Source organism: Pelobates fuscus, chromosome 8 (genome assembly GCF_036172605.1).
Source record: "Pelobates fuscus isolate aPelFus1 chromosome 8, aPelFus1.pri, whole genome shotgun sequence".
Taxonomy (NCBI): Eukaryota; Metazoa; Chordata; class Amphibia; order Anura; family Pelobatidae; genus Pelobates; species Pelobates fuscus.
Window position 1 is genome coordinate 175833707 of NC_086324.1, and position 10725 is coordinate 175844431.

Here is a 10725-nt window from a genome sequence, read left to right on the forward strand (position 1 = left end):
TAATAACCCCGCCCCATTTAGTGACAGTCCCTCCCCTCATTAATAACCCCGCCCCATTTACTGGCAGTCCCTCCCCTCATTAATAACCCCGCCCCATTTACTGACAGTCCCTCCCCTCATTAATAACCCCGCCCCATTTACTGGCAGTCCCTCCCCTCATTAATAACCCCGCCCCATTTACTGGCAGTCCCTCCCCTCATTAATAACCCCGCCCCATTTAGTGACAGTCCCTCCCCTTATTAATAACCCCGCCCCATTTACTGGCAGTCCCTCCCCTCATTAATAACCCCGCCCCATTTACTGGCAGTCCCTCCCCTCATTAATAACCCCGCCCCATTTACTGGCAGTCCCTCCCCTCATTAATAACCCCGCCCCATTTACTGGCAGTCCCTCCCCTCATTAATAACCCCGCCCCAGTCACTGCCCTCAGTAATAACCCCACCCCGTGTGCAGGTAGCCCCGCCCCATTGGACGCCAGGTTCTCGCCATACACACCACGTGCTCTGCCTGTAGTTCCCGCCTCAGTTTCTCCCTCAGTGAGTCCTCGCTGATCGCACTGTCACCGGCCATGGTCCTGCGCTGCCCGAACTGCGCATGCGCCAACTTTGCTGCTCCACTGACCCCGCCCCCGAGCTCTGATTGGTCATGGAGCTCCGTCTAACCACGCCCACCAAGGTAATCCAGAATGCGGCTCCTGGTTCTGACTGACAGCTTGACTGCCCAATCAGCATTCTGGGGAGGCGGGGACTCATACAAACTGTCCAATCACAGCTCGCGGCTCCATGGAGGACCCTTTAGTTACCATTTAGCTGCCCTGTGACTGCCTGATTGCCATGGATTCCTGAAAGCCGCCATTTCACGCGGAGAGTCCGGGGTTTCTCTGTCACAGCCGGCACCGCGCGGCTCTCAATATCCGGAGTGTATCGCAGACAGGCACCGCCCGGACAGCCCTGTCACCGGGGAGGCGGGGCCTCGGGAACCAGGAGGGAGGGGGAGCAGCGCTGTGTGGGTGAGTATGGGTCCTCAAACCGGGAGAGTAACTCAGCCAGCCCGGGGGGTAACCATCACTCTCAGCCAGCCCGGGGGGGTTAACCATCACTCTCAGCCAGCCCGGGGGGGGGTAACCATCACTCTCAGCCAGCCCGGGGGGGTAACCATCACTCTCAGCCAGCCCGGGGGGGGGTAACCATCACTCTCAGCCAGCCCGGGGGGGTAACCATCACTCTCAGCCAGCCCGGGGGGGTAACCATCACTCTCAGCCAGCCGGGGGGTAACCATCACTCTCAGCCAGCCCGGGGGGGTAACCATCACTCTCAGCCAGCCCGGGGGGTAACCATCACTCTCAGCCAGCCCGGGGGGGTAACCATCACTCTCAGCCAGCCCGGGGGGGGTAACCATCACTCTCAGCCAGCCCGGGGGGGGTAACCATCACTCTCAGCCAGCCCCGGGGGGGGTAACCATCACTCTCAGCCAGCCCGGGGGGGTAACCATCACTCTCAACCAGCCGGGGGGTAAACCATCACTCTCAGCCAGCCCGGGGGGGGTAACCATCACTCTCAGCCAGCCCGGGGGGTAACCATCACTCTCAGCCAGCCCGGGGGGGTAACCATCACTCTCAACCAGCCGGGGGGTAACCATCACTCTCAGCCAGCCCGGGGGGTAACCATCACTCTCAGCCAGCCCGGGGGGTAACCATCACTCTCAACCAGCCGGGTGGGGGTAACCATCACTCTCAGCCAGCCCGGGGGGGTAACCAATCACTCTCAGCCAGCCCGGGGGGGTAACCATCACTCTCACCAGCCGGGGGTAACCATCACTCTCAGCCAGCCCGGGGGGGTAACCATCACTCTCAACCAGCGGGGGGTGTAACCATCACTCTCAGCCAGCCCGGGGGGTAACCATCACTCTCAACCAGCCGGGGGGTGTAACCATCACTCTCAGCCAGCCGGGGGGGTAACCATCACTCTCAACCAGCCGGGGGGTGTAACCATCACTCTCAGCCAGCCCCGGGGGGGTAACCATCACTCTCAACCAGCCCGGGGGGGGGTTAACCATCACTCTCAGCCAGCCCGGGGGGGTACCATCACTCTCAACCAGCCGGGGGGGTAACCATCACTCTCAGCCAGCCGGGGGGGTAACCATCACTCTCAACCAGCCGGGGGGGTAACCATCACTCTCAACCAGCCGGGGGGTGTAACCATCACTCTCAGCCAGCCGGGGGGGTAACCATCACTCTCAACCAGCCGGGGGTAACCATCACTCTCAGCCAGCCGGGGGGTAACCATCACTCTCAGCCAGCCGGGGGGTAACCATCACTCTCAGCCAGCCGGGGGGTAACCATCACTCTCAGCCAGCCGGGGGGGGTAACCATCACTCTCAACCAGCCGGGGGGTAACCATCACTCTCAGCCAGCCGGGGGGGTAACCATCACTCTCAAACAGCCCGGGGGGGTAACCATCACTCTCCAACCAGCCGGGGGGGTAACCATCACTCTCAGCCAGCCGGGGGGGTAACCATCACTCTCAGCCAGCCGGGGGGGTAACCATCACTCTCAGCAGCCGGGGGGTAACCATCACTCTCAGCCAGCCGGGGGGGTAACCATCACTCTCAACCAGCCGGGGGGGTAACCATCACTCTCAGCCAGCCGGGGGGGTAACCATCACTCTCAGCCAGCCGGGGGGGTAACCATCACTCTCAACCAGCCGGGGGGGTAACCATCACTCTCAACCAGCCGGGGGGTGTAACCATCACTCTCAGCCAGCCCGGGGGGGGGGTAACCATCACTCTCAACCAGCCCGGGGGGGGTAACCATCACTCTCAGCCAGCCCGGGGGGGGTAACCATCACTCTCAACCTGCCGGGGGGTAACCATCACTCTCAACCAGCCGGGGGGGTAACCATCACTCTCAACCAGCCGGGGGGTAACCATCACTCTCAGCCAGCCGGGGGGGTAACCATCACTCTCAGCCAGCCGGGGGGGTAACCATCACTCTCAGCCAGCCGGGGGGTAACCATCACTCTCAGCCAGCCGGGGGGTAACCATCACTCTCAACCAGCCGGGGGGGTAACCATCACTCTCAGCCAGCCGGGGGGGTAACCATCACTCTCAACCAGCCGGGGGGGGTAACCATCACTCTCAACCAGCCGGGGGGGTAACCATCACTCTCAGCCAGCCGGGGGGGTAACCATCACTCTCAGCCAGCCGGGGGGTAACCATCACTCTCAGCCAGCTGGGGGGGTAACCATCACTCTCAGCCAGCCGGGGGGGTAACCATCACTCTCAGCCAGCCGGGGGGTAACCATCACTCTCAGCCAGCCGGGGGGTAACCATCACTCTCAACCAGCCGGGGGGTAACCATCACTCTCAACCAGCCGGGGGGTGTAACCATCACTCTCAGCCAGCCGGGGGGGTAACCATCACTCTCAACCAGCCCGGGGGGGTAACCATCACTCTCAGCCAGCCCGGGGGGGGGTAACCATCACTCTCAACCAGCCGGGGGTAACCATCACTCTCAACCAGCCGGGGGGTAACCATCACTCTCAGCCAGCCCGGGGGGGGTAACCATCACTCTCAACCAGCCCGGGGGGGGGGTAACCATCACTCTCAGCCAGCCCGGGGGGGGGTAACCATCACTCTCAACCAGCCGGGGGGTAACCATCACTCTCAACCAGCCGGGGGGGTAACCATCACTCTCAGCCAGCCGGGGGGTAACCATCACTCTCAGCCAGCCGGGGGGTAACCATCACTCTCAACCAGCCGGGGGGGTAACCATCACTCTCAGCCAGCCGGGGGGGGTAACCATCACTCTCAACCAGCCGGGGGGGGGTAACCATCACTCTCAGCCAGCCGGGGGGGGTAACCATCACTCTCAACCAGCCGGGGGTAACCATCACTCTCAGCCAGCCGGGGGGGTAACCATCACTCTCAACCAGCCGGGGGGTAACCATCATTCTCAGCCAGCCGGGGGGTAACCATCACTCTCAGCCAGCCGGGGGGGTAACCATCACTCTCAACCAGCCGGGGGGGTAACCATCACTCTCAGCCAGCCGGGGGGTAACCATCACTCTCAACCAGCCGGGGGGGTAACCATCACTCTCAACCAGCCGGGGGGTAACCATCACTCTCAACCAGCCGGGGGGGTAACCATCACTCTCAGCCAGCCCGGGGGGATTAACCATCACTCTCAGCCAGCCGGGGGGGGTAACCATCACTCTCAACCAGCCGTGGGGTAACCATCACTCTCAACCAGCCGGGGGGGGTAACCATCACTCTCAGCCAGCCGGGGGGGTAACCATCACTCTCAGCCAGCCGGGGGGGTAACCATCACTCTCAGCCAGCCGGGGGGGTAACCATCACTCTCTAGCCAGCCGGGGGGTAACCATCATTCTCAGCCAGCCGGGGGGGGTAACCATCACTCTCAGCCACCCGGGGGGGTAACCATCACTCTCAACCAGCCGGGGGGGTAACCATCACTCTCAGCCAGCCGGGGGGGTAACCATCACTCTCAGCCAGCCGGGGGGTAACCATCACTCTCAGCCAGCCGGGGGGTAACCATCACTCTCAGCCAGCCCGGGGGGGTAACCATCACTCTCAGCCAGCCGGGGGGGTAACCATCACTCTCAGCCAGCCCGGGGGGGTAACCATCACTCTCAGCCTGCCGGGGGGGTGTAACCATCACTCTCAGCCAGCCGGGGGGGGTAACCATCACTCTCAGCCAGCCCGGGGGGGTAACCATCACTCTCAGCCAGCCGGGGGGTGTAACCATCACTCTCAGCCAGCCGGGGGGTGTAACCATCACTCTCAGCCAGCCCGGGGGGGTAACCATCACTCTCAGCCAGCCGGGGGGAACCATCACTCTCAGCCAGCCGGGGGGGGGTAACCATCACTCTCAGCCAGCCGGGGGGGGTGTAACATCACTCTCAGCCAGCCGGGGGGTGTAACCATCACTCTCAGCCAGCCGGGGGGGGTAACCATCACTCTCAGCCAGCCCGGGGGTGTAACCATCACTCTCAGCCAGCCGGGGGGTGTAACCATCACTCTCAGCCAGCCGGGGGGGGTAACCATCACTCTCAGCCAGCCGGGGGGGGTAACCATCACTCTCAGCCAGCGGGGGGTAACCATCACTCTCAGCCAGCCGGGGGGTAACCATCACTCTCAGCCAGCCGGGGGGGGGTAACCATCACTCTTAGCCAGCCCAGGGGGGGTAACCATCACTCTTAGCCAGCCTGGGGCGTAACCATCAATCTCAGCCAGCCGGGGGGGTCCTGGGAGCACAATCCCCCCATTATATGATATATTAAAGCGGCCGTGTCTTACCTTTCCCCAATCTCTCCCTCTGTCAGGATCTGTTCTCCGTTTCTCCCCATCTTCTCTAGTTTTCTTTAAAACACTATTTCTCTGGAGGTTTCCTACGCAGGGAAACTTTCCCACACTCCTTAGCTTTCCTCCGTGTTCCCACTTGGACAGAACGCCGGCAATACTGCCGAATTGCATCCTAACAGTTTCTCCATTTGTGTTAGGACGCAATTTGGGACTTTGTTCGTATGGGAATTTCAATTTAATTCAGACCTGAATTGGTCTTTCAGCCACATTTACTAATACTAATTAAAGATATCTTAGTATTAATAAATTCTGCCCCTACTCGCTATACCGCTAGTCTAGTAAACAGTGGCTGCTCACTGTTCAAAAAAAAAAATAATAAAAAACGTAGCTTCCCCCCCCCCCCCCCCCCCCCCGTTCTTTGGAATTTCCCCACGCTGTGTAAAATGACAGAGAGCACTCTGATTGGATGGATTTCAAGTATTTGGTAGGAGAGAGAATTAGACCACGGATGGAGTGGGATTGGGGGAAGTATGGTAGGAGAGAGAATTAGACCACGGAGGGAGTGGGGTTGGGGGGAAGTAGGGTAGGAGACAGCAGAGGGAGTGGGGTTGGGGGAAGTAGGGTAGGAGACAGCAGAGGGAGTGGGGTTGGGGAAGTAGGTTAGGAGACAGCAGAGGGAGTGGGGTTGGGGGAAGTAGGGTAGGAGACAGCAGAGGGAGTGGGGTTGGGGGAAGTAGGGTAGGAGACAGCAGAGGGAGTGGGTTGGGGAAGTAGGGTAGGAGACAGCAGAGGGAGTGGGGTTGGGGGAAGTAGGGTAGGAGACAGCAGAGGGAGTGGGGTTGGGGGAAGTAGGGTAGGAGACAGCAGAGGGAGTGGGGTTGGGGGAAGTAGGGTAGGAGACAGCAGAGGGAGTGGGGTTGGGGGAAGTAGGGTAGGAGACAGCAGAGGGAGTGGGGTTGGGGGAAGTAGGGTAGGAGACAGCAGAGGGAGTGGGGTTGGGGGAAGTAGGGTAGGAGACAGCAGAGGGAGTGGGGTTAGGGAAGTAGGGTAGGAGACATGCAGAGGGAGTGGGGTTGGGGGAAGTAAAGGTAGGGGTAGGGAGTGGGGTTGGGGGAAGTAGGGTAGAGGAGGAGACATCGGAGGGAGTGGGATTGGGGGAAGTAGGTTAGGAGACAGCGGTGGGGTTGGGGGAAGTAGGGTAGGAGACAGCAGAGGAATGGGGTTGGGGAAGTAGGTTAGGAGACAGCAGAGGGAGTGGGGTTGGGGGAAGTAGGGTAGGAGACAGCAGAGGAGTGGGGTTGGGGGAAGTAGGGTAGGAGACAGCAGAGGGAGTGGGGTTGGGGGAAGTAGGGTAGGAGACAGCAGAGGGAGTGGGGTTGGGGGAAGTAGGGTAGGAGACAGCAGAGGGAGTGGGGTTGGGGGAAGTAGGGTAGGAGACAGCAGAGGGAGTGGGGTTGGGGGAAGTAGGGTAGGAGACAGCAGAGGGAGTGGGGTTGGGAAGTAGGAGAGGAGACAGCAGAGGGAGTGGGGTTGGGGGAAAGTAGGGTAGGAGACAGCAGAGGGAGTGGGGTTGGGAAGTAGGAGAGGAGACAGCAGAGGGAGTGGGGTTGGGGGAAGTAGGAGAGGAGACAGCAGAGGGAGTGGGGTTGGGGGAAGTAGGAGAGGAGACAGCAGAGGGAGTGGGGGGTTGGGGGAAGTAGGAGAGGAGACAGCAGAGGGAGTGGGGTTGGGGGAAGTAGGAGAGGAGACAGCAGAGGGAGTGGGGTTGGGGGAAGTAGGAGAGGAGACAGCAGAGGGAGTGGGGTTGGGGGAAGTAGGAGAGGAGACAGCAGAGGGAGTGGGGTTGGGGGAAGTAGGAGAGGAGACAGCAGAGGGAGTGGGGTTGGGGGAAGTAGGAGAGGAGACAGCAGAGGGAGTGGGGTTGGGGGAAGTAGGAGAGGAGACAGCAGAGGGAGTGGGGTTGGGGGAAGTAGGAGAGGAGACAGCAGAGGGAGTAGGGTTGGGGGAAGTAGGAGAGGAGACAGCAGAGGGAGTGGGGTTGGGGGAAGTAGGGTAGGAGACAGCAGAGGGAGTGGGGTTGGGGGAAGTAGGGTAGGAGAGGAGACAGCAGAGGGAGTGGGGTTGGGGGAAGTAGGGTAGGAGACAGCAGAGGGAGTGGGGTTGGGGGAAGTAGGGTAGGAGAGGAGACAGCGGAGGGAGTGGGGTTGGGGGAAGTAGGGTAGGAGACAGCAGAGGGAGTGGGGTTGGGGGAATTGGGGTAGGAGAGGAGACAGCGGAGGGAGGTTGGGGGAAGTAGGGTAGGAGAGAAATGCGAGATCTCTTCCCGGATTGTACAGTGAAGTAAGTTACAACTAAGTTTGTTGTCCAGTTAGTAGGAGGAGCAGCAGGTACAGGGTGAACAAGAGAGGTAAAAGTGTGAGAGAGGCATTTTGGTTCTCATGGTAAAACCTGGTTATGAGGATGTTGAAATAGTAGAGGAAAGAGCCAAGCTGTAGTCGCGTAGCATAACTTTATAGTGGAGGAATTATAGTGGAGACTTTCTCCAGCAGCGTTCATCAGTTCCAGAGCTTTTTTGGAGGTATTGGGTCAGCTTGGTGAGCTATGGTTGTAACCATTGTCGCTTACAAGGTTTATATGTAGGAGGTCCATGATATCTAGTTTGGAGGTATTGGGTCAGCTTGGTGTGCTAGGGTTGTAACCGGGGTCGCTTGCAAGGTTTATATGTAGGAGGTCCATGATATCTAGTTTAGAGGTATTGGGTCAGCTTGGTATGCTAGGGTTGTAACCAGGGTCGCTTGCAAGGTTTATATGTAGGAGGTCCATGATATCTAGTTTGGAGGTATTGGGTCAACTTGGTGTGCTAGGGTTGTAACCAGGGTCGCTTACAAGGTTTATATGTAGGAGGTCCATGATATCTAGTTTGGAGGTATTGGGTCAGCTTGGTGCGCTTTGGTTGTAACCAGGGTCGCTTACAAGGTTTATATGTAGGTGGTCCATGATATCTAGTTCAGGGGAGAGGGTGGAATTGTAGTGGGAGGTTGCAGAGCTAGGGTGGGTGAGGTACCAGACTCTCAGACCCCTATTATATACCAGTGATTTCGGTCCAGCAGCATATGAACTCTACATACTGTAGCAGAACCCACACGCTCCTGGCTACCTATATTGTGTATGTAAACATTTTGGGGTGACTCTTATGTCTCTTTCCTCACTAGTGCCATGGTTGTAGAGGTGGAGGGATTTTATGGCGTGTATCTGCTGTATTGCACTAACCCGAAATATAAAGCTCGGATCTACATCGGATTCACAGTCAACCCAGAGCGACGCATCCAGCAGCACAATGGAGGCAAACAGAAAGGAGGGGCTTGGAAGACCAGTGGGAGGGGCCCATGGTAATTTATCATTCACTGATTGGAGAGACATTCTGGTTAATGTTGCATTACACGTGTAACATAAAATAGCCAAGCTCTCCATGTATAAAGTTCAATGCCAGTGTTAAACAAATCACTTGTTATTAAGGGAGAATGGGGGGGGGGGGGGGGGGTCCATATCCGTTTCTTCATGGTTTCAAATTGGCCTGATTCTATAAACCAGTATGTACCAACTGTCTTGTTCTAGTGATGGGCATTCATGTGATTGTGTAATAATACTGTGCCTTATGTCTCTGTAGGGAAATGGTGTTGATCGTCCATGGATTTCCAAATGATATTGCTGCTTTAAGGGTATAGCCATCTATACTCTCTTGTATAAAGTTTTGTATTTGAAGTCTTTCTGTTACGGTTAATTTGTCTCATGTTTATGGTTCTCTAAGTTGTTTCTAAATCCCTCTCTCCTATTTCCCATAGTTTGAGTGGGCATGGCAGCATCCGCATGTGTCTCGACGCCTCTCACATGTGCCCCGTAAGACCAAGAAGCAGTCCAGCTTTGATTTCCACCTATTTGTCCTCTATCACATGTTACGTGTGGCCCCATGGAACCGTTTGCCCCTCACCTTGCGCTGGCTAAGACAGGAATACCACAAGGAGCTTCCCCCCCTCCTCCAACCACCTCTGCATATGCCTCTGGCGTTTGGACAAGTGCGGGCTAGGCCAATCTCTAAAGCTGTAGGAGACAAGGGCAGATCAGCAGCGGAGAAAGGCCAGGGAGAGGGAGAAGCAGAGGAGTGTAATGTTCTACGAGAGGTCATCCCTCAGAGATGTCGTGTTTGTTACCAGAAAGTGCAGGTACCTGTGTAGGCAACTCGTGCACAATTACTTCTAAACACCAGTGTAAAGAATAGAGGAATGTGGGTTCTTACTAGTAACCCATTAATCAGCTGTCCATTCTGTTATAATACACAAAAATGCTCCAAACCCTTTCAATTCCTTGGGAGGTAAAAGAAATGCTGTAGATCAAAAACTATTGATTGAGCTTGCTGGTGGTGCCCTCTTTAATGGGCAGATACTTTGTTAATGAAAGTTTATTATTCACTATTAGATGGCTGTGTCATGTGACCCGTGCTGTGTATAGTAACCGGATTAGTGATTACAGGGTGAAGACGATTCTTTACACTGCTTCCATCCCGGCTGCTCGCTGACTGCACACATCTTGTGTCTGGCAAAACTCTTCTTACAACAGGAGCCAGAACATCTTATCCCCGTGGAGGGGATCTGCCCCAGGTAAGTGTTATTTACAACTCATTTCTGCTCTCATTGCCCACAAGGATGTTACCGGATCAAAATTCTATACATGCCAACAGTGATCTTTATCTGGAGTTTATGGAACAGCAGATTGTGTGCATGCTCGTTAGTGCGGTCTTAGGAAGAGTCTTGCAGAATTAGATTGACAGAGGAATATCACTTTATCTCCATTCCCTGTTTTAACAGCTGTGGCCATTCTGTACTGTGGGGAGATCTGATTAGATTCAAGAAAGGCTGCTACGGAGACTTGGAAGAGCTCTCGAACTCCCAGGTATTAAAAATGCAGTTATACTTAAATGTGATATCTGAAATATTGGCTATTACAAAGCACTGTATGCAAGTAAACCAGGAATTGTGAATGTGCAAGTGAACTGGATATAGTTTGACTGGTTTCTTTACTCTGCAGTCACACTGGGCAGATGAGTTACAGAACGGCTCCTGAAATAGACTGGTGACTCCACTACACTCCATGCAAAGTACAATGTGCTGCTCCCATCAATCCTGACGAAGCATGTGTACGATGGACTTTGTTGGATCTAAATCTACAAGAAGCTTAGTTTACAAAGAATGAACCAGCCTATTAAAAATAACTGTCACATAAATCCAATCAAATTCACACGTGTATATATAAAATGTATTTATTCAAACTGTAATTTATACACTTGCAAGGAAAAGCAGGTTTTTAATCTTGGTGCATTCTGTGCCCATTCTACTCATGTACAGATAC

The 10725-nt window shown here is 56.1% G+C and overlaps 1 protein-coding gene and 1 long non-coding RNA gene across 2 annotated transcripts in view; one reads left to right on the top strand and one right to left on the bottom strand.

Moving 5' to 3' along the window:
• LOC134572088 (uncharacterized) overlaps positions 1–10725 on the bottom strand; it is a 129357-nt gene that overhangs the window by 27130 nt on the left and 91502 nt on the right. The gene's annotated exons all lie outside the window — the stretch shown is intronic.
• LOC134572086 (structure-specific endonuclease subunit slx1-like) lies at positions 8174–10494 on the top strand. Its single transcript, XM_063430899.1, has 7 exons — positions 8174–8260; positions 8532–8711; positions 8990–9041; positions 9165–9542; positions 9850–9977; positions 10185–10269; positions 10405–10494. The coding sequence occupies exons 2-7, from the start codon at positions 8539–8541 to the stop codon at positions 10438–10440; spliced, it is 852 nt and encodes a 283-aa protein (XP_063286969.1). The 5' UTR covers positions 8174–8260; positions 8532–8538; the 3' UTR covers positions 10441–10494.

Excerpts from the sequence above, each read along its gene's own strand:
- LOC134572086 (XM_063430899.1), top strand. The coding sequence starts at position 8,539 with ATGGTTGTAGAGGTGGAGGGATTTTATGGCGTGTATCTGCTGTATTGC. Across the intron at positions 8,712-8,989 it reads ACCAGTGGGAGGGGCCCATG|GGAAATGGTGTTGATCGTCC; the intron begins GTAATTTATCAT and ends ATGTCTCTGTAG. Across the intron at positions 10,270-10,404 it reads AAGAGCTCTCGAACTCCCAG|TCACACTGGGCAGATGAGTT; the intron begins GTATTAAAAATG and ends TTTACTCTGCAG.